The sequence below is a fragment of the Phasianus colchicus genome, chromosome 28 (assembly GCF_987193195.1).
Source record: "Phasianus colchicus chromosome 28, bPhaCol1.hap1.1, whole genome shotgun sequence".
In the NCBI taxonomy this organism is placed as follows: domain Eukaryota; kingdom Metazoa; phylum Chordata; class Aves; order Galliformes; family Phasianidae; genus Phasianus; species Phasianus colchicus.
Window position 1 is genome coordinate 2,136,759 of NC_143463.1, and position 23,374 is coordinate 2,160,132.

Sequence of the window (23,374 nt, forward strand, 5' to 3'; positions counted from 1 at the left end):
CAGGAAACACCAGCAAAAAAGGTGCAGTGACATTAGCAAAGAAAAATGTTTTCTAGGAATACTTCCTCGGGTAAAAACACCAACAGCATCTCATAGAGGAGCATATTGTACACAGAGCAGCATTTGAAGAAGGAGCACGAGAGGCAGAGTGAGAAGCAATACCCCAAACATCACCGCCTTCTCCTGGGAGACTGCAGGTGGTGCTGGATTGAGCAGACAAACAGAAGTTACTGACCATAAGCACCGCAGTTGGGACACCTTCTTATTCGCATCCATGTTTCAAATGGCAACATCTTGCTGAGGCTCTGTTCCACAGGGAGAGATGCTCAGGGAGAGATGCTCAGGGTCTGTGCTGTGCCACTGTCACCAAACCCAGGCAGCAGCCCTTGCCTGTGCCCACCTGAGCCCTTGCCTGCACACTCTCCGTCCCCTGTTAGCAAGCTATAGAGATCTCAGTTCTTCAAACCGAATGCGATTGCCACAGGGAGAGAAACTGGGGCTCTTCTGCTGGTCCTGAAGGAATGTGGAGCTGCCTGGGCTGGCCAGATGTTTGCTAAGTCACACAGAGCCCAGTTAACAGTTCAAGGATCAACAAAATTTGTTATTGTTCCAAGCAAGGCCAACCTCCCTCACAGACACCACAACTGACTTTAGAGACTTCTGTATCAGAGCTGGATAAAGCAGGAGCAGCTACTTTGTGCCTGGAGCAATCAAGAAGGTGCAGGGATGTTGCCTGGAAGACAAAGCGTGCAGAAGCTCAAGTTCAGTACTGCAGATTGAAGTGCTCCAGAGCTACCCAGTAACACACCCACTCCATCCTTTTTTTTTTTTTTTTTTTTTTTTTTGTAAAAAGTACGTGGCTAACAAATAGTGAATTCCATTGAGTCTTCAGCAACAACTTTTCCTGTATTCTGCTGAAAAGAACAATGAAGATTTGTCATTAAGTGAAAAGAGGGAGCTCAGGCTGAAGCATTAAGAGCCAAGATCCTGCTCTTCTGTGTGGGCTATTAAGCTTTCAATGGAGTTTTTCAATAGGAAAGATTGCACAGGTGGCTTGATTAAATCACCTCAGCCTCATTCTCCTGTCTGAGCTGTGCAGCTTAAAAAGCATCAGAGGAGGCAGTGAGCAGTCATAGCTTTCAATAGTATTGAGCAGTTTCCTTTTTTTTTTTTTCCTTTCCAAATTAGGAATTGTTTGGCTATTGACCCATTTCAGCTCTCCACCGATTTTCCCTTCATTAACTGACTTCCATAAATCACTCTTTAAAAAGTAAATCAGAAAATATGTGCTAACAGTGATGTCACCATAGTCTTCCTATTTGCAGCATTCATCCCCCACAAGACAAAGAAGAAAAAAAATAGAGGTGGGAGGAGAGAGGACAGGTTGGGAAGCATTAATTACAGATGGGCTTTGGCACTGTCAAATGAAACACCAGTTCATTCTGCTACTCAGAGTATCAGGCTGGGGTTTCTACAACATCCATACTTGACCCTTTCGTACTCCCTGACTCATAGGTCTCTCACGGGCCATGATCTGAAGGTATTTACAAGACAAACGTGCTTCAAACAAGTTGAAGGGTTTTAAAAAAGCTTGCAATACCTCCAGAGCCTCAGTGCAGCAGGTAGCCAGCAAGGGCCCTTACACCATCAATTGTAAAAGCAGAATGATTTGTTGCCTTAAAAAGCAATTAACCTTTTCTGGCTCAGTTGTGTACTGGGATTCGGGTGGGGAATAGAGGGAAGAATTCCCTCACTGAAGCCAGATGGAATTCCAAATCTAGGCAGCTTAGTCAATGAGCTAAGGGGAAGATGTCAAAACATGCTTTCCATTAACGCAATAGCAGAAAACACAACGGGCTTGAAATACTATATACAAACAATGACTGTTCTGTAACAGAACCCATGCCAATACGAGGGATTTTATAACCATAGTTAGTTTAAACTAACAGCAACAGAGTTGTAAGTCAGCAATATGGTATTTTATTCTTAAATATTTGCTTGGGATGCTACTTGACATCAGACTTCAGTCAAAATAAACATCAGCAAGTGATTTGTTATGTGATCCCATCTGCCTATTTCAAAGGCAAAAAAAAGTAGATTTTGTTCAGCCTGAATTTCCAGGTTCAATCTTCCAAAAGAGAAAGCCCAGTTTTTCTCATTTCACGTGATGTTCAGAGAGACAATTCAAAAAACAGACCCAAAGAACACTACAAGCAGTTTGTATTAATTTCACCAAAAAACGCTGCATTTTTCTTAAAGCTACAGCAATGATACTTGTATCCCCTTGCAGAGAACAAAAAAACAAATCATGTTTGCAGCCTTGATCTCCTGCAAGTGTGCACACGTGCGTCCCAGTGAGAGTTTTGTTTGTGCTTCTGCAGTGATAAAACACTCACTGTTGATACAAACTCATGAAATGGCATCAGTACAGAGATTACTTTACCTTCCAAAGCAGGTTTTCAGCACACTTTGTCCCAAAGGAATTGCAGAGCCAACTCCCTGTGCCCAGCTGATTATGACTGCTGGGGGGTGGAGGGCAGAGCAGACTGCAGAATGATAATCCTGCCCTGCTAAGCCATTATGGGACCCTATTATTGCATACCTTCTGTAACTGATCCCACACTTTCCATTCATCAGCACATGCTACTGCTGATTTGGGGGAGACGGACACTTCCAGAGAAGAGATAGCAGGCTCAACCCTTATCTTAACTTTCTGGTACAAACTACTAATTTCCATAAACCCTTTTTTATAAATACCTTTTTCATAAAAAAAGAAAAGGTATAAAGATTTCATAGAGGCCACCAGCTGTCATTTCTTCCCAACTTTCAGTTCACTATTAACCCAGGATGGCAATAAGCAAGAAGTGAAAAGTAAAAATATATCCGTACCCAATTCCCTTCTCTCCAACAAAAGCATTGCATAATGTTTAGGCTGTGTAAGTCAGTCCTCATATATAAAGAAAGCAGTGAGGAATCAGAAGATGCATTCACACTGTGTAATGTTCCAACATCAGAATGCAAGTTCAACCAAATAGCTGCCAAAAGGAAAGCTATGACAAAAATTCCTTAATAATAGAATAATAAGAGACTCTTCACCAAACTATTAAGTAATTCTTCAGGGAACATGAATAAGAAATGCAATGTATGATGTATTAATTCAGTAATTTTGTGGCACTTAAGAATAGGACTCAAGTGTTAAGGACAAGAGGTTAGAATACAGCTGGAAAAATTCAATCCACAGCATAAATAGTCTCTTAAAATGTGCAATCAGAGGGAGTGTCACTGAAACTATTTGGTGTTTCTCATCAGATGCTGCAAACAAAATGACTTGGAACAATGGTTTTACCTCTCCTGTAGTTTGAGCTACCAAATGTTATTGCTAAAAAGTTCACTTCTTGACAACTTGTGTTCAGCTGGATTGTAAAGCAGGCTGAAGAATCACTATGCTTTAGGCACTTCAGCAAAATCTTGTCCAATCACTCTTTTCCCCCACAAGCATCTCTCAAAGTAAAGAATTTCTAAGCTAAACTGTCCTCCAGTTTCTAATACCCAGAACATGTCTCTGAGCATGCTTTCAGCATCTTTACCAGCCAGAAAAAGACAGGTATTGAGTTTTTCCCTTCTGAAATATGGAAATGAAAGCACAGAGCAATCAAAGCAAGGTTTCCCAAACAAGCTCAGAAGTACTGCTAGATGCAGAGCCTGGAGCAGAAGATGGGAGCTGTAGATCAGAGATGAAGCTGTGCCTCGTGCCATGGTCCTGCAGGGGAGCTCGAGGTGGCACAGCTCCTTGGGAGACCCAGCAAGGACTGGGTCTGGGGACAAATGTGGAAGCAGCATCCTTTGGCATGCTGTACTCTGTAACTACAATGCATCATAACATATATATATATATATATAAATATGGATACAAACAGATGCATACATCTCCTCAGAGAGCTACAGATATAGCCCCGGGTCTGAATTAACACATACATTCTGCTGACAGACATCTTCAGATGTTTTGATATTAAAATCTCTCCTTTCAGTCCTCATTAAAGTAGTGATGATTAGCACTTTTTACTAATGAGCTATGAAGGCATGCTACCTATGGAGCTAAAGACAAAACATGTTTCCCTACAGAGCAACAGCAGGGGACTTAAGAACTCCTGAGCACTACAATACACCACATTGGGATTTTACAGGTGATTGCATCCATAAAACAAATGCAAAAATGAGCCTGGTCCACAGCCTGTGTATGAAAGACGTCTCCTGCTTTGCTGCAATCAGCCATGAGAACGTGGCAACAAAAAAAGGGCAATGTCTGGCCATCAGTGAGCATCCTCTGACCTTGTGGGCCACAAAGAACCAGAACACTGTCTCTTACAAATCACCTCCAAAACGTGGATTTGCAGCTTATATATTAAGCACCAATAACAGAGTCTGTGACTGCAACACAACAGCTCATTCCCCCCTGAAGGTAAGGGGAGGTTTGCTCTCAGGGATGCTGATCTCCATCCAGCAGGGCTCTGTAGCTGAGCCAGCCCAAAGACGTTCGTGTTCTGGAGGCCCTTGAAGACACATCAAGCTTTTCCCTGGTAACCAAAGGCTGTGGCTACAGCCGTTCCCCCAACAATCCAGAGGATTACGCAGCAGGCAGTGGATGAGGCACAGCACTGGAATGTCTTGGACAGGGACTGCAGGGAGGTTGCTGGGACGGCAAAGCGTGCTGCCAGCATGAAATCATTAACCCCCATCCTGGTTCGAAGGCAATCCTTCCTCCGCCTTCCAGTGGAAACTCCTTGGGGCAGACACCAGCCCTGCTGTACTTCTGCACAGAGCTTGGATAAGGTGTTCTCAGATTGTAACAGCTCAAACATGAACGGTTTTTAACTGATAGTGGAGAACAAATCTGAAAGAAGTTACAGCTACTCAGTTCCATCTACCTCAAGCCAGGGTAAATATGGGACTGACACAAAATTTCAGTGCCCAGGTAAACCTTTAGGAGCACACAATTTATTAAATGCTACAGCAGTGTTGAGTATGTTTTGTTTTTTTTTTTAAAAAGCATTCTAACCAGTGTCTAGACTGGGAAGGACGAAAATGTCCAAACCAGATATCAAAAAGCATTTTTGGTGCTCCAGTATAACTTGAAGCAGTTGTTATCTAATGGTCGCAGCACACAAGACAACACTCTGAAGTGTAAATACATAAATTTATCAGCACGGCAAACAGAAGTCCTGGTCCTCTAACTGCCTGCTGAGGCTCCCATCTGGTAAACATCTTCAGGTCAGGATGTTGGGAAAAATCTCACATAAAATGTGTAGGAGGTGTTTCTACAGCACCTACCATCTACAGCACCAGACCTCAAGGCCAAACCATGAGCAGGAGCAGTGCTGCTTTAGAGCACCCAGCTCAGGTCAGGGGCTGCTCCTCTCATCAGGTGAGAGGAGCTCATGTTGTAGAGAATGAATATCTGCTAGGAAGAGGTAAGCTGTGCAGATCAGCTTGGCGACCAGAAGCCATTATTTCTCTCATGATCTGTACCTGTTAAAGAAATATTTCCTCCCACGATTGGTCGTTCAAAGTAATGAATATTTGAGAAGATCCACATTTCATCTTCTTCAGGGGGAAGAGGGTGTAGGAATAAACACCACATAAAATATTTTATTTAAATGTACAGACTGCCTATAAAGTAGAACCAGTCCATATGCACTCACATCTACCCCCACGTATCACATCCCAGAGAAGGATTTCAGATTGGTTTCTGACTGTGCCTTCCAAGACAGCTTGGGGTGGGGGGTGGGGAAGAGAAAAAAGAAATATACCCATGCATGGAGCACTGAGGTTACAGCACTTAGAGTGTTACTAAAACGCTGCCTTTCCCAGCATATGAAGGATGTTACCTGTCAGCAGGAGGCTTCTTCTAAAACCTGCTGAACTTCCAGCATCCCACACTCAGTATGGATTAGAAGCAGTCAGATAACTAATACATTCCCGCAAACATGTTGAATGTTTGACCAGCTGTATGTGGTGAGCTAGAAATTATCCAGAATTGTTGCAAGGTTGTCATGGTGGCAATGGGATCTTAGGCTGAATAGTCTAAAAACAACTAACCAGCCAGCAGCTAGAAGGTTGTTTGCTTGTAATCACTCCACTTGCATTTCTTTTTTGTTTTTCTCTCCTTCCCCTGCTGTCCTTCAGCAGAACTGCCCCAAGCAGCAGAGCTGAGCCCACACAGATCCACTGCTGGATGCACCTCAGAGCTGGCAGCACGCACAGCAGCACCTGTGCCTCCTGCACTCACTGTGTTTCAGGCTTTGACTACCCAGGAGTCCCCCCTAAAAGAGGTGAAGAATTCAGACATCCTCCCCTCCAGGCATTCCTACCAACCAGTATTTTCTTGGTGATGACTAGAAGCTTTGGAAAGTCTAAACACCCCAAAGACAGGAGGAGAAGCAGCTGAGCTGCAGAGGACAGGCAAACACCAGGCTTCCCAGCGTGCACAGCCATGTGCTGTCATTTGTTCTGCATGTGAAGCCAGAGAAGAACCACCTCAAAGAGACGAAGCCATCTGTGGAGCCTGACTGATACAACACACACTGATGGACAAAATGGTGCATCAGCACAGGATGCAGGTCCAGTCAGTGCAACTTTTCCTTCTTGTTGAGGACTTCCTCCAGCAGAGGAACTTGTATTTTGTATTTGCTTTGTACAGTCATCACTGGCACAGCATCCTGTGACCACTGTTTCTTTGAAAGCAACTGCAACAAATTGTCAATTTCTTTCATAGCTTTGCCAGTAGGACACATTTGTACTACACTGAGACTTCTTTAGCGTTTGTTAAACTCTGAAAAAGAAATTCTTAATTTTCTAATAGAAACCTCACTTAGAGGAAAAGCGCACCCAGCAATTGCCTTTAAACTGCTTTTCAAATGCCTTCATCTGGCACTTCTACAGCTCTTAAGTCCTGTATAACATCAGACTAATAAAACCAAAAGAGTTCTTAGAGCTCTCTTTGGGAAGAGGTTTTGCTTCTCATGCACGTCAGAATTCTCCCTGTAACTGCAGTGCTGGATGGATGCTGCCCACACCTGGTGTGATAAGCAAGCTGGATCTCATTGGGTGAGGAAGACTTTCCGTCATTGACATGAAGTTACACGTCTACACCAAACACTGTTTCAACAAGTTAGCTGAATGATGCACATTGTATCACAAACATGGCTATCATTCATGAATACATGGCCCAAAGCTGAAGATGCTGGTTGTTTCCTTGTTTTTATTTGGAAACAGTTTGCCTAACAATGTGCACTGACGTATCTCCATGCTATCTGTGCTATGGAAAGTGATTATTTGTAGGTAGTGCCCTTACAAAAGGATTCCTCTTTGCTCAGTGCATTAGGAGGTGCGTGGCTTGTGCTGAATACATTTTCATTATCTATTTATGTATTTATGGCATAATTAGTTCACACATTACTTAGACAGAGACAGCCCACCACAAGCAAGCCAGCACATTCTTAGACAATAAGGTGGATTTGTGAATGTTTGAATACAGGAATAAAGCACTGCCAGCACAAACAAAACAAACCACCTCCTCTCAGAGCACAGATGACAGAAAGAAAGCCCGTGTGCATTTCAAACAGGAGAAAATAACCCCACACCTCGGGGCTGCACACACGGAGCTCGGGCTCACAGCTCAGGCTGCAGCTGCCCGGTGTCTGGCGGTAGCAGTGCTGGCATTTATTTCATGGGAGGGAAAGGGGGAAACTGGTTTAAATATAACTCGGCCTCCTCCAACAGAAACTTTGGCTGAGCAGGCAGCTGTAAGATAAGCCTGTTGAATCAGCACTGCCCTCCCTGTTCTGTGACTGCACACGCTGCAGGATGCACTTAGATTTAGAGCATTAAAACAGAACGGGGGAAATATGCTAAGATGCATTAAATCAGCTTTGTTTATAGGCCTGTATTAAAAGCAAAACCATGTTCTGATTCAACTTAACAGCTGTCAATGCTCCGAGGTGTTACAAGTATGAGACTATTTAAAGACAATGACTGGCGCCATCTATTTCACTTTGATGGAGCCAGGAAAAGCTGTGCTGACTGAGGCTTTAAATTGATGTCAGCTCTGAAGACATTTTGTTGCAAAAGGTGTAGGAATGGCAACAAGTGCAGGGCTGACTTTTAGCGGCACCTAAATGCTGAATGTTCTCCACTGAGGAACCAAAAGGATGTGGAGCTGATGGAGCGGGTGCAGAGGTCAGGAGGATGCTCAGAGGCTGCAACATCTCTGCTGTGGAGTCAGGCTGAGGGCATTCAGGGTGGAGAAGAGAAGGCTCCAGGGAGGCATCCTTCTGTAAAAGGGACTACAGGAAAGCTGGGGAGGAATTCTTTATCGGGGTGCAGTGACGGGACAATATAATGGCTTTGAATCACAAGAAAGTATGCTTAGACAAGATATTAGGAAGAAATTCCTCATCATGATGGTATGAGGCTGTCCAGAGAAGGTATGGGCACCTCCAGGCATGGGACACCCAAGGCCAGGTTGGATGGGGCCCTGGGCAGCCTGATCTGGTTGGGGGCAAGCAGCCCACAGCAGGGGTTGGGGATGGCGTTGCTTCAGCGTCTCTTCCAACACAAACCATGCCATGATTCTAATTTACCCCAACAGACAGCAAGGACATGCAGCATCTGTCAGTGCCATCAGAGGTAATGGCTGCTCGTGTCTTCATAAATTACAGCCTTAAATCACCATTTCACATTCACACAAGCAAAAGCATACAAGAAATGCATTTCTGCTGCCCCATCATGCAAGTACACATGCACACAGATATCTATCTAACACACAGTTAATGCTGACTCTCCAGACCTCACTCAGCTTCAAGTCTTAATGGGAGCCCCTTCCCTCCTACCCTGCTGTACTGTCCCAGGTCACTCTGTGAGGCTGCACCTTGACCTGCATGCCAGCCTTGCAAACGTATGTGACAAACATACAAATCGTTCTTAGAGAGGGCAGACTGCAGGGTGAGGATGGATTTGCTGCCCTGGGCTGTAGCCACAGCCACGCCATTTGTTTCCTCCTCTCCAGCAGTCTATGTCCCTGCTGCTCCCCAGCCTTGGGATTTCGTGCTCTTGGGCTCTTCCACAGCAAACAGGGCTGGCATGCAGGGCCCCAGGACAGGGACATGATGCCAGAAGAGGAATTCATGAGATGTAAATGGCACAGCAGGAAATGCAAGGCAGGGACTGCCCAAGGGAACCACTGGGAAGTTTGACAGACCTGGCGTTCCTCTGTAGCACTGGATGCTCCTTATCAGCACTCTTGGATTCACTGGTATTTTTCCCATTATGCAGAAGGCAAGTAGGGACAAAGAAATTCCAGCTGTCAACCCTCACTTTTGCATGTGTTTTTGCCCTTTAGGCCAAGATCTCGCACTTACACAAGGATCCCAAGTTCCTTCTGGAAAGACTGGCATTCCCAAACCCTGCTGTACAGGAACAGCTTTGAGAAACCGAACTCTCAAGGCTTAAAACAAAAAGCAGAGCACACCCACAACCTCACGCACCTCAAGGCAAAATGTAAGGTGTCCAGCAAGATTCAAACTAACGTCACACCCCTTGGGACAGCGATATCGAGTGCTAAGACAACAGCTTCTTTTTTTCTTTTTTTAAATATGATTTTCAAAATTAAACAACAAAGCCTCCGTGGAAGCCCCCTATCCCAGCACTGATGTCAGCATCTGATCCCACAGCTCAGTCCTATGAGGAGATGGGTTCATCTTGAACTCAAGCAAACCCTTGCAGGAAGTCAAATAGAGCAGAAACACAGAATGGCCTGGGTTGAGAGGATTGTGAATCTCCAACCCCCCCGCTGCATACAGGGCCACCAACCTCCACATTTCATACCAGCCCAGGCTGCCCAGCGCCCCATCCAACCTGGCCTTGAACACCTCCAGGGATGGACGGGGCATCCACAGCCTCTCTGGGCAGCTGTTCCAGCACCTCACCACTCTCAGAGCAAAGAACTTGCCTCTCACTCACAGAATGAGCCTCACAGCAGAATGAGCCTTTACATTTTGATTGATTTCTGTTTTCTTTCTTCCCCCGCCCCATGTCAGCAATGGCTCTGCGTTCTCCAAGGGTTTATAACTGAGAGTCAAAAAGTTTGGGTTGGAGCAGATGAGAAAACCTCGGCCAACCAATGGCTCTGAAGCAGCGCGTGGCCACTTTAAGGAACAACAAAAAAGCCTTTTTCCAAGTTATACTTTACCCCGCTTCGATAAGTACGGTTTGCTTCCTCCAAAAACAAACCCAAGAAAACAATCACTTTCATCCCTAAGTCAAAGAAAGGAAAGATCGAATCCCAACGCAGGAACTCACGCTGGGAACAGGCGCACAGACACACACAGCCCCGCTCCGGGGGAGGGGGAGGAAGCAGCTCCGGTGGCACAACGTGCTTTATTCACACGGCGGGACGAGCCGGGCGGTGTCAGCAGGGCGGGATGAGCGGCTCAGCCGGGTCCGGCGCCGCTCCCTCCCCGCCCCGGTTCCCACCGCACCCTCACAGCGTTCCGTTTTTCCTCTCGTTCGTCAGATTCCTACAAAAAAACTCGTTCGGTTCCGGGACTTTTGCTCCGTTTCACGGAGCTCTAACGTTTACAACGCGCGTTAATCAAAGAACCCGATAAATCAAAAACCAAACCAACAAATCCATCAATAACTCCCAAAGCCAAGCGGGTGGAAGTTGTTAACCCCGGAACACCGCACCATACACACAAAACCCCCCTCAAACCCCAAAACCCCGCTCCGCCCCGGAACTTTCCCTGAGGGCAGCGGGGCCCGGCGGGCGGCTCGAGCTGCGCCCTCACCTCACGGCGCCCGGCCGAGGCCTCGCCCCGCTCAGCCGTCCCGCTCCGCGTCCCCTCAGCAGCGGGACGCCCCACAGCCGGGCCCGGCCCGTCCCGTTCCACCGCCTCTCCCTAAGAGTTTAAAATAATAATAATAATAATAAAAGCTCCAAACGGTTCCGAGATCCGACCGGCTCCTCTCACCTGCCCTCCCCGCCGGGTTCAGCGGGTCGCGCTGCGCTCCGGCCGCCGGGGCTGCGCGCCGCTCCCGTTGGCAAGGAACAGTCTCCAGGGCTACGGTCACTATGGCGCCTCGCGCCGGGTCTCGAGGCAACTGTTGCTACCCTCTCCCCGCGCGTCACCGCCCGGCCCCGCCCGCTCCTCTGAGGGGGGGAGAGGGCGTGGCCGGCTAGATGCCGCCGCTGGTTGGCTTAGAGACTGTCGATCAAAAGGAAGGCGGGATGTTCTGAGGATCAGCCAATGGTAGAGGGGAGTGGGCGGGGCTGAGAGTTGGCGGGCGCTTTGGCGCTTCGGCGGGAGGCGGGAGGAGGGTGGGGGGGGTGAGAGTGAGTGAGTGAGAGGCGCTGTGAGGCGGGCGGGAAAAGGGCGCGATGTGGGGCCGGGGTGATGGGGACAAGATAGGAGGAGTAGTGAGGCCAGGATGGTGATTGTGGTAAAGTGACGGGATTGAGGTGGCGGGGATAAGGTGGAGCTGAGGTAGCGGGGCTGATGTGGGGATGAACTGAGGTGACAAGATGGAGCTGAGGGAGTGAGGGCTGTGTGGGGCTGAGGTGAGGGAGGGTGAACTGGGGGTGAGGGAGTGGGGACAGGGGCTGTGTGGGGCTGAGGTGACGGGGGTGAGATGGGGTTGGGATAATGATGACAACATGGGGGTGAGGTGGGATAACTGAGGTGGTGGGGACAATGCAGAGCTGAGCTGACAGACAAGAAGGCACTGAGGTGGTTTTGGACCACTGGGGTGAAATGCTGGTGGAGTGAAGGGACAAAATGGGGCTGAGGTAGTGGGGAGATGAGGTGAGTGGGGGTGAACTGGGGGTGAGGCAGCGGGGTAAGAATTGGGACGCTGTGGTGATGGGGACGAGGTGGGGATGAGGTGACTGGGATGAGATTGGCACTGAGGTGACTGAGGGGCTGCCTGGTGGAGCAGGATGATGGGTGCAGGGAGAGCACAGACCCATCTCTGCCATGTAAAGACAGCAGCGCCAGCCCTGCAGTGGGGACCATGGGAAAGTGAGTGGTGAGGAGAGGCATCCCCATTCACCCCAAAGCACAGACTGTCAACTACCCTTGGCATGGCACAAGGTGAGCCTGTGTTTTATACTGTGGATGCATCTGGAGGCCCCACACAAACTGGTGATCCAGCAAGCTCTGTTAGTACTATTTTTTTTTAAGTTTTTTTTTTTCTTTCCTATATTAAATATTGAAAAGTTCCTATTGGCTCGTGGGTAACTGGCAAAAAGCTGGAAGCAGACTCCTCGAATTAGCTGCATTTCTGTTCCCTCGCCCTTCCGCACAGCAACATTTGCATGTAAACAGGTTCTTTGTTTCCTAAGAGTTCGTTTGCTTCTGCTGCTGATTTCTCCCTACCTGAACTAATAATTCTCCATGACATCAAAATCGTTCCCATAGCGACCAATTGTGAAGTCACAAATAACAAACAGAGGATTATGGATTGGAGTGGAGTACAGGCAGCTGATGCAGACAGGGAGCAGGAATCCTGTTTTAATGCAAATTCTTTAGAAATAAAAGCAAATTGTTGTGCAGCATCGCCCCATGCAGTTGCACAGCTTCCATTTCTCACCCCAGAAAGGGCTGCATTTCTTTTGTGGGTGGAATAACATGATTGGAGTGCTTGAAGTTAGACCTGGGGGATGCGTTGGATAAGGCTAGGAACAGCATAATTTATCACGCCACATCAAGTTATCTATTTAACAACAAATGTTTCTTGATGCAGTGTTTGTCACAAGTTTTAAAGAACCAGCTATGGAGCAGTCTACAGAACGCTTGGCTCGGGCTGAGCTGCTGCATAGCTGGAAGTCTCTGCTGAGCACGGAGCTAAAGAGTGTACTGAGGAGCCATCTACTGGCTGCAATAACTGAGAACAGCTCGCAGTGCCCGCCTTGAGCAGGTAAATTTGCAGTCCTGTCACTGCTCAGATAGCCATTTGCATGTGATTGGCATTGCAGGACTTTGGCACACTACACTGGAGAAAACCGTGTACCACATCAGTGTCTGTCCGTGGTTGGAAGATGTAACTGGTATTTTTATGCTGTTGGCAGTGACAGATACAAAACCTATGGTCCCCGGATGAGAATTGCAAAAGATTCTTGTTACTCTTGTTTCTGCCTGTAAATGAATGTCTCCTCTATGCGTATGCTAATAGATGTTTGCAAGCATAGCCTCTGTGCCCTCCTGGAAACAACTCAAGCTGGAAATTCAGCAGAACTCATCAGGTGCTGTTTCCTTGAAGTCCCTTCCCAGAAGAGGAAAATGACCAGGAGAGACCTGAAAGAGTTTGCTCTATGAAGAAGGGTATTTGTAGCCTCAGGCATACATTTTTAAGTCTTGACATGAAGTCCTTGCCTCTGCCACAGCAGCAGATGTCCTGAATGCATGCAGACTGAAATGTGCCCATGACTGTGAGATTTATTCTGTCATACTGGGAAAGAAAGAGAACGTTTGGTACTGCACCTCACATTCTTCCTCTGCTGGGTGGTGATAGTCGTCTGGATACAGATTCCTATAAAAACAAATCAGTGTGTACAAATCTTTTCAGGTAGTTCAAGCAATTCCCTTGGAAATGAATATGGTCAACTCTTGCTGACCCACCTTGTGCCAGACATTCTGCAAAGAAGAGACAAGTTCTCTTGTTTTCTGTCATTAATGCAGGCTGTTTTATGTCTGTCCCTAAGAAAGAGATGGTGAAAGTAAGACACTGCTAGTAATGTGAAGCTTTTAATCATTGTCACATTGCATTAGTACTAGGTGACAAGATTATATTCTAAAAGGTTTAGTTTTCTAACAAAAGGGTCACAGTGATGATGCTGATGACCCTGAGCCTGGCTTTGTGCTTAAGGTTTGGTGCAGTTTTATTCCTAAATAAGAAATTATTAACAGCTTTAAAAAGAAGCAGGGATATGTCCTGCCTCCTACTGCAGGCAAGTGGAGCAGGAGTGTGTGTTAACCTGCCTGCTTCAGAGCTGTCATGCCCTGCTCACTCAGTTCTGCATCCTTCTCTCAAGGTTAAAATCACCAAGGAGTGCAGCACAGACCCAAGCTTATAAGAGCTTTGGAGTAGAAAGGGAAGCACTCTGCTCCCTGCTTCCTATCCCATTTATTTTAGTTCCAGCAGTAAGCCTTGCATAATGAAAACTGATACGTGCTCAGTCTTTGAACAGTTTTTGAAAGCAGGTGCTGCCAAGGAAAACAGCAAATTTATAAAACTTGACAGAAAACTTCTGAGTTTTGCTTTCTTTCTTTTTCTCTTGGAGAATCACAGTGAAATCTCTGCATGCTCTTCTCAATGGCTGAGAAAAATCTCCATTAGACGTGTTAACATGAACAAGGGGAAGCATCACACTGACATGGAATAAGGGGTTTCATGATGATTTTTTCTGTAACGTTTTCTGAAAAGTATGTCAGAGCCTAAGCCAAGGAAGTGTGTGGAATTTGTACCCATGGAGACTCCAATAACACAGCCAGCTCCAAACCCACAGGATTATTGGTGTTGTTACCTAACATATCAGGAACAGAGTTACTGGAAAAAGGGGAGAAAGAGATTGAAAGTGAGTGAGAATATAAAACAGAGAGGCTGAATGTTGCAGGAACGTGGAAGGCTTTTGGGTTTGCATCTGATCACAGGATTGAAGTTAGTTTTCAGTAGGTTGCTGTCAGTGTTACCCTGGAAAAATTCACAAGACAGTGTTGAGTGTGTGAGCCTCAAAGTCATCCTGGTTGCAATATTCAGAAGTTAAAATAAAAGTAATTCACTTTTCTTTCAAAGGACTGTAGTCCTTAAAGCAAGGTTATTTAAAAGGAAACTTTTCCATGAAGGTGTCATTGATTAATAAACAGTAAAATAGAAAATGAACAGTTTGTGAGAAATCATCTGATACACTTATAAATCAACAAAAAGCAGGACCTCCTTTACCTATGTCTTATCTGACAGCTTTTACTCTTACCTTCTCTTAAAGTCTTGCATCTTAAACAATGATGTCCCAGCCTCTCCTTAGTCAGAGTATGCAAGCTGGGCAATTTCCCCCCTCCCCATTTCCAGCCTAATTCTCACTTGTTGCAGTAAGTTCATCCCTGTTGTTCTGTTCATGTGGGAAATGGGAATGAGATTTACATCTTTTTCTTTATAGCACCTGATATGTTTGAGGATTGCTCTCTCTCTTCTCCCCAGTTCTCTTGTTTTTGCTAAGAAAAATCTAGGTCTGTCCTACAGAAATGCTATGTAGGTGGTTGTTTCTCTTCCTGCAGTAGCATGGTCACTTATTCCTACTTAAGCAGGATACTTTGCATTTGGTCATATTGAATTGCATCGTGTTTACTTTGGATCACTGCTCAAATTTATTAAGAGGTTAATGAAATCCTTAAGAGGCACCTGCAGTCCTTCCCAGCTCAGTTCTGCCTGCAATGTGTTGCTGCAGATCTGTTATCACTTTTAGGGGAGGTTTCTCTTCTCTTTTATGTCTTGCGTGGAATCTGCTCCTCTGCAAGACACGTGTAAAACATTTTGGTATGTTCTTATGCTTTCAGAAGTGTCAATTATTATATGAATTCCAAAGTAGAGGTTCTCTGTCTCACCCTGCCAGCAGTAGCCTAAAATGCTTAATAATGCCCAGCATACAACCTTTGATAAAGCACCTCCTGGAAGTTAGCCAGCTCCATCCTGGGAGGCTGGATAATAATCATAGGGTTGCTATTTTTAATTAGAACCTGTCTGTCATTTGTTGTGTCTGGAACTAGTTTTCCCCTCTTTCTTGCTGCTGTTGCATATGCCAGATCTCATCCCTTTCAAATTGGATAGTACCAACGTGGATCTGCTGAATGAATCTTGTAAGAAAGCTGTGGGTGAAGAAAAAGAAGAAACAAGGCCTGGTGGTGAGGTATCATGTTTGCTACAGTTATCTCCTACCCACAGGAGGGCAGCTGGAACACAGTTAAATCCTGTCTCATAATCGCTGCACAAAGGGACTGTTTGAATTAGTTTGAATGAAAGGAAATTCGGACCAAAAATAGTCTTTTTATGACAGTAAAAGCCCTGCAAATATCATGTGATCCTTCCTTATCTGTGAAAAATAGAGTTTTGGTAGCTGATAATGAAATACAAATGAAATTATTGCCTTGTTTTACTGAGAAAATGAAATCAAGAACAAAAGAAAAAACTCTTCTGTCCTTTTTTCTTAAAAAAAAAAAAAGAAAAAAAAATTGTTTGCTCATGTTCAGCCAGTTCTAATGGGGAGAATCCTTATCGTTACCCATCAGACATCAAACCCAAACAGCACTTTACTATCAGAAGGCTTTCTGTGTCAAGTTCACCCATCAGTGTCAGATTTTACTGCTGAGTAATCTCTGCACACCTAATGTAAAATATGAGGAGCTTGAACTGGTGGCTCCATCTATGTGTTTTACCAAAGCATATATAGCATCATCCAATGCAAGGTATGAAGATTGTCTAAGCTAATCAATTTTTTTAACATATATATATATAATATCAATGAAAAATTTAACTTATCAGTGATTTTAACTTGTGATGCAAATGGGATAAGTTCTGTTTTTGTGGGCAGGTGGCTGCTCAGCTTGAGAACAGAGTAAATCTCCATGCAGAAACTCCTGGGAAAACCCCTTCAAGTGACTGACAGCAAAACTGAAACTATGGCCTTTCCTGCACAGAGCTGCCACATCTGGAGCAGTGCTGCATGCTGATTCTGCTGAGTGAGTGCCTGCTCAAATCATAGCCCTGGGTATGTTGTCTTCTGCATCATCAATTTCTCAATTTGCTGCTGGTCAAATAAAGGCTCTCTTCCGTGCTTTTGGCTGGACTTAAAAAAACAAATCTGTTAAAAGTTGATTTTCCAAGGCCATACTGGAATTTCCCAATGGCACCAGAATGCACATCATTGTCTGCCAACACACTGCCTACGTGTTTCTTCAGCAAGAAAGTGAATTCAGGGCTGCACTTATTCTAATGTTACAGGCACTGTCCTGTCATGCAAGCACACCACAGCACTGCTGCTTTTCTTTCTTATCTAAACTGAGGGAAAAAAGGTGAGCCTGAAAATGAGCGAAAGAAAGGGCATCTAGCCCTTCCCTTTCCCTTGCTGCTGAGTGGCAGCAAGTTTCACAACAATTTGCAGCAAAATACACAGTGCAGTAAGGCTGGAGGCAGCATGCAATACCTGCTGTACCTTGTGCACTGTGCTCTGCTTAGAGAGGTGGCTGCTGGTCTGAATGAGCCCAGAAGTCCAGTGGATTTGAGCCGTACTCTGAACAGGTTGCTGGTCTCAACCTTGTGTCTTCCTCCAGCCATTACTTTTTTTTTAGCATGGCCAGAAATCCAAATGTTCTCTGACCCCAGAAATTTCCTTTCAGCAGAATTAAAGGACTCAGTATTTATCTGGAGTTTTACCTGCTTGGTTTGGCTATGGCTGGCTGGAAATCCTGGGCATTGCGTATTGGAAAAAGCAGTTATGCTGCCTTGGCTGATATGGGTCTGTGTGCCACACCCAGCATGGAGAGATGCCTCCTCGACCCACAGGAACTGAGAGAGAATGTGTCCAAAGCTTGGATGTGGCCAAAGACTGTCATATTGATATAACTGAATCAATACAGTGTGTGTCAACACAGCTTCTATATGGAGGCAACACTGAAGTAATTAAACTCTCAGTGACTGAATAGTTCTGGCATCAGATTCTAGTAGAACAGGGAAATTCCCTTCTGTAAAACATGGAAATTCCTTTCTGTTGCAAGGAGTATAAATGACTCTCTCACTTTTCCATACAACTACAGACAGGTTAGAAGAGAGAAACCAGCAGTCCTGGGAGGGAGCAGCAGACAGGGTCAGCGGGGTGATATGGCAGGAATGGAACACAAGATCAACAAAGCAGGGCTTAAGTGGGGTCACCTCAGGCACATGTATGTAAGGAAAGAAGAAATCCCACAAACCCTTTCTAGAAAGTCTATGCACCAGGGTACATTTCTGAAGCCTGTGTGTTAATACAGGAAATATGGGAAATAAACATGGTGAGTTAGAGATAGGTGTGCAGTTGCAGGGCCACAATCCTGTTGGGATCACACAGATATGGTGAGATGGCTCCCACAGCTGGAGTGCTGCAATGGGCAGAGACTAGCCTTTTAGAAGGGACAGGTCAGGAAGCAGGTCATAAGAAACCCAGGTGGTTCCTGGAGTGTGTCAACAACAACTTCCTGACTGGAAGGATGGAGGAGCCACTAAGGAGAGGTGCTTTGTTAGAGGGTGAGGTCAATGAGCATCTAGTTTATGTTACTGTTTAGTCAGTGCAACAGCATTCACTGGGATTGCAGAAAAGAAATGCCCAAAACAAAACTGAAAAATCCCTACCCCTAGGCTGTTACTACCACTTCTAAAAATGTCTTGTGTGAAGGCAGCTATGCTGGCAAAATAAAAAAAGGATTTGTTTTTTACATTCCTTTTTTCTAGCTTAATATTAATAACAGACAGCTTCTGACTGAAAATGTTACGCTCTCATCAGCTTTTTATTTCCTTACAGGTAGAGTTATTTTCTCCATTTCCATTCTGACACAGCAGTATGTGTGACTGCTGCCCAGTCTGTAGCTGTGTAAAATCAGTTCTTAGAACAAACCAGCTACTGGGGTGTTTTGCACTAAAGTTATATGCCTTCCAGTTATAGGTATGCAGTTGGTAAGATTACTGCCCTAAATTTGCAGCACCTTCTCATGCATTTTGGTGGTATTAAAAGAAGTGCAAATGAGAAATGACCAAAATTAGTATCAGGTAAAATCGGGTGCCCTAATTTAGGAAAGCTATTTACATTACGTTAGGCATTTCAGTTGTTTGAAATGACTTAGCAAATATTTGCAGGGCTGACAGCTGCCAGCTGTGAGGTAGGAGCTTGGGATGAGCTCTTTGCTCCTTGTCCTTCTGGGTCTTAAAAAGCTGTGATCTGCTGGCTTAGGTGGCTGACTCTGTTCATGCATATGTAGGAAGGACATGTTGGGTTGGGTTTCTCTTGATGGTCTGCTAGAAGGATAGCAGCACACAACCTTGGTTGTATGTAAGTGAGGTATAGCTGAGTCTGTAAGGCTCTGATAGACAAGCTGTAGTGAAGCTTGGTGCACTTGTCTTCATCTTTGCACTCCAGCTTACTGCCAAAATCTGTGCAGGAGAAAGGTACACATGCTTTTTGCTTTGTCCATCTCCATGCAAAGCTTGGCTTTGTAGCCCATAGAAGCAGCAAAGTGAGGCTGACCTATGCCATAAACTGCAGCAGCTAAGGTAAGTGGGAGCAGCAAGAGGTGATAACTATTCCAGCTGCTATAGAATGATTTCTTTAAGCCATTGGATTTGGCTGTTGAGGGGCAGTTTTCTTCAACAATGCATTGCTGCAGCTTTGTAGGCATTGCTGGCTAACCTGTAGGAAGGACAAAGATTAAATAGGTGTTCTACTTGATGTAGAATAACCTACAGGGTCTGAATTATTCTGAAATCCAGAGCAGCTGCCTTCCATCTGCCTGTCCTGTGAATACTTTCAGTGCTTCAGGTCACTTCTTCCCTCCTGAACTGTGACAAAATGTTGAAGTTTGGAACAATTAAAGAGAAAAGTTTTGGGTTGTTTGTATGGGTAAGTTAAATGTATTTATGACAAAGCATTTTTTTTTTTTTTTTACTAGTGAGACTGCTCATAAAAATACACAAAAATAGGTAGCCCTATGGATTATTAACGTTTAAGATTGAATTATTAGGGCATAGGTATTTCATTGCAGTCTAAGTATAGCCAGCTCACTATCAGCAGATGTACTGTTTATGTTGCCTTAAAGAACACAGGATGATATCTGGACTGCTGTAATTAAGTGAGGGTGCATGTTCTGTGTCTTACTGTAATTACATGCTCATCCTCTTTTTCTTTTTTGTTACGACACAGTTTAAATGCTGAGGACAGATAGGACACAACTTTGTTCTGCTTTGGGCAAGGCATGCCTGGTAAACCATGTGACACCATTGCAACACCTGACTTGGTAATCAGGAAAGCAAGCCTGCTGTTTTCATCCTACAGTAGCAAGGAAGATGTAATGCTTTACAGAAGTTCCTGAGATGCAGCTGTGTTTTTTGTCCTGAGCTGCTGGGAGCAACTTCACTCTTTTGTGTGTAACTTCTGTATGTATCTAAATTTGGATCAAATTCTTTTGAAAGAGTGAAATCACCTGTGGGTATAAATAACATCCTAGCGTGGTTTTTAGCTTTAGTGTTCAGGGAACACAGATAAGTTCTTTAGAGAGAAGTGATAGCTAGCATCAAACTAAATGACCATATAGACAAGAAATTCTAATCCTAATCCCCCTCACTCTTCATGAATGTGTTTGTAATGTACTGTGCTTTACACAAGTGCCTACAACAGACAGGACAAACGCACTGCTTCCTACAATTTTATTTACGAGAGCCAAACTGTAGGAGGCTCATGTTATTATAAACTGGCTTTACTGAGTCAGCTAAAGGTCACCTTATCAACTGCTGTGTCCTGTTGAAGACTGTGGCTTTGCTAAGGCTACACTGATTTGTTCAGCTGATATGAATCTAGACCTTAATTTGGGATTTTAGCGAGCTGTTTTTCTTTTGTACTCCAGAGAGACCTACGCCTATTTGCTATAGACTCTTTCATGTGACCAGAAAGATGTGACAAGTCCTTGGTGGGAAAGATAAGATGTGCTGCTGAAGTTGAGAAATGCCTGTGTGCTAAACAAACTCCTCTGTCTCCCATCCTTCCTTGTGACCACTTATTTACTGGGCTGTTTTCTCAGTGCATTCCTTCTCCTTCATGTAGAAATTGATGAAATGGTGCATTGGCTGCCCCCCACCCTTCTGTTATCTTTCAGGTCATTGACCTGAGGTACAACCATGCTTTGGGTTGAGTCACTTGCTACCAGTAACTCTGGAGCTGGAAATGTTGTGAACTTTATTGGAGGATTGCTAGCTCAGAATAGCTTACAGATCCAATACCAGGGATGAACTGGAAGGGTGATGAAAGTGGTGTGTTGTGTAAACTGCCTGGGGTCACACAAGTGGGCAGATGTGACTTGTTCCATATGGGGAATGAGTTACCTAAACAAGGAACTTATTTCCACTTTCTCTGCGTGTCCACAGCTGTATTAAGAGCTGATTCTTTGCTTAAGATAGAAAAAAATTTGCAAATGGAATTTATTATCTTTTTTTTTTTTTTTCCAGAACATGGAGTGAATTCTGTAAGTCACAGGAAATGTTTTTGTAACAGGAGTCAGGTGATTTGGCATGCACAAGCACGAAGTACAGGAGCCCAATCTGCATTTATCCTGGATCATATTAAAGCTCTTATCCTACATCTCTCCCACCTCTGCCCTTGATGGCATTGCACAGCACCTCAGCTGAGCCTGCACTATCAGCACAACTCGAGGCTGCTTAACTTGCAGCCAGCTCCCCCTCTCCCACATTCTCTTCTTGTGTCACTATTAAGAGCAACAGAATAATGGAAAGGCTTCTTCAAAGGGCAAAGGTATGCTGTGGTGGTGGATTTTTAACCCTTTTTTGGTGTTCCTTGAATACTTTGGATTTGCCTGGTGTTTTCATGGAGCTTGTTCCATAGGAACTCTTCCTGTTCTCCCCCAGCAAATCCCTGCAATCAGTCCCTGCAGCTTTGGGTCCTTTTTGGTCAGGACAGTAGATGTGACCATTCATCTGTATCAACCTAAAACTAGAACTCCATGCAGAGGTTTGACAGCTTTGTTAATTTGAAAAATCTTAATTATTAATTAATGCCCTGATATGGATTGATCATTTAGAAAACTGGCTTCAATTGTTAGGCGTGCTTTACAGATGCAAGCAGCAAGGCACAGTGCTTACCTATCTGGGCCTTTGCTATAAAATTCACAGCTTTGCTTTGGCTGTTGCTCTTGGCAGGAGACGTGCTGTAGCACGTGGCATCAGATGAGAAACTGGAATAAAACCCTTTCAAGTCCCAGCGACTGCAAGTATCTGTGCAGGCAGTAGATACAAGTGAAAGACTAAGACACGCTTCTCATGCTTCCTCCCTGCCCCAACGTGTCTGTATATATAATTCACACTGGCTGTAATTTTGATGGCACGAGAATTTAGTGAGATCAGGCTCAAGCTGGTGATTTGAACAGCTGTTGCTTGCAAAGAGCTTTTGGTGTCACCTGGCCCAGCAGTCAGAGCTGCAGCTCAGCCCATGTGAGCTTTTCTGTACAGCATTCCTATTAACTGGAGGTAATATTTCCTCTACTTGGAGGTGCTTGAGCCAACCTGCTTTTGTTGCCTTGGAAAGTGAGAACCCTGGGACTCCACTTGAGTTAATTGTTCATAAATGTAGAGCCCACAAATGTGATCCTTGACAAAGGGTGCAGTCACTGCGGTGCATTTACCACCTCAGGAGTTCAAGCTTGGCCACTCCATCTTTGTTTGCAAAGGGTTAGGCCTGTCAATAGCAACAGTCCGTTGTTAGGAGGTGATGGAAGCTGATCTCCTGCAGGCAGCCAGAGCAGCTCAGTATCACACGCTATGCTCTCATGTGGTCCTTTGCTGATGGTCCCTTTGCTCTGAATTTTGCAGACACTTTGACATCTACCTCTGTAGTGTTGCAACCTCACTCACAAACAGAAAAAAAAAAAGTGCAGCTTGCCCCAGGTCACTTGCTGGCTCAGGCCATTATCCAAAATAGAACTGGTTACTTCTGCCACATCAGTTAACCTTTGGGCTGTGCCACTGAATCTTTTTTTGGGTCTCCAAGACTTCTCTGCCCTTTGTCAGCACAGCAGGTACTGATTAACAATTAAGGCGCGACTGGAGTAAGAAGGTTAGTGGGCTGCTAACTTCACAGATCTGCCCACAGCTCTGGATTGCAATCTTCCAGTACTGAAAGGGAGCTCATAAAGAGGAAGAAGACCAATTATTATTATTATTTTTTTACAGGGGCAGACAGTGATAGGACAAGAGAATGGTTTTAAACTGAAAGAGGGGAGATTGAGGTTGGATGTGAGGATGAAATCCGTTATTCAGAAGGTGGTGAGGTCCCAGCACTGCTGTCCAGAGCTGTGGGTGTCCCATCCCTGGAGGTGCCCAAGGCCACGGATGGGGCCCTGCACAGCCTCAGCTGTGCCCCACAGCCCAGGCAGCGGGGTTGGAACTGGCTGGGCTTTAAGGTCCCTTCCAATCCAATCTGTTATTATTCAGTGTTATTTGTATCCTCGCTCTCCAGAGTTAATTCACCATCTGGATGGAAATGGATGAGCTATACAGGAGCAGGTGAGGTAGCCGGGGC

The 23,374-nt window shown here is 45.1% G+C and overlaps 1 protein-coding gene and 1 long non-coding RNA gene across 15 annotated transcripts in view; one reads left to right on the top strand and one right to left on the bottom strand.

Moving 5' to 3' along the window:
- Positions 1-11,299, bottom strand: part of RFX2 (regulatory factor X2) — a 55,299-nt gene extending 44,000 nt beyond the window's left edge. For 7 of the 12 annotated variants that reach the window (XM_031604634.2, XM_031604629.2, XM_090125951.1 and 4 more), the window contains exon 1: positions 11,028-11,299. Coding sequence is in view for 2 of the 12 variants with exons in the window: in XM_031604628.2 (XP_031460488.1) it covers positions 236-293 (58 nt within the window). In the remaining 10 variants the exon portion in view is untranslated. Of the gene's footprint in view, positions 1-235; positions 733-11,027 lie in introns of those variants that run through there. The other 5 variants (XM_031604628.2, XM_031604627.2, XM_031604633.2 and 2 more) reach the window with 4 other exon arrangements.
- A 76-nt stretch (positions 11,300-11,375) lies between these two features.
- Positions 11,376-22,732, top strand: LOC116236118 (uncharacterized). Of its 3 annotated transcripts, none has more exons than XR_004168490.2 (5): positions 11,376-12,146; positions 12,799-12,972; positions 16,637-16,813; positions 19,991-20,223; positions 21,289-22,732. It is a non-coding gene; the product is annotated as an uncharacterized LOC116236118 (long non-coding RNA). The 3 variants fall into 3 exon arrangements; XR_016460263.1 differs by having other exon boundaries at positions 16,637-16,784; XR_016460262.1 differs by lacking the exon at positions 19,991-20,223.
- Positions 22,733-23,374: the final 642 nt, after the last annotated feature.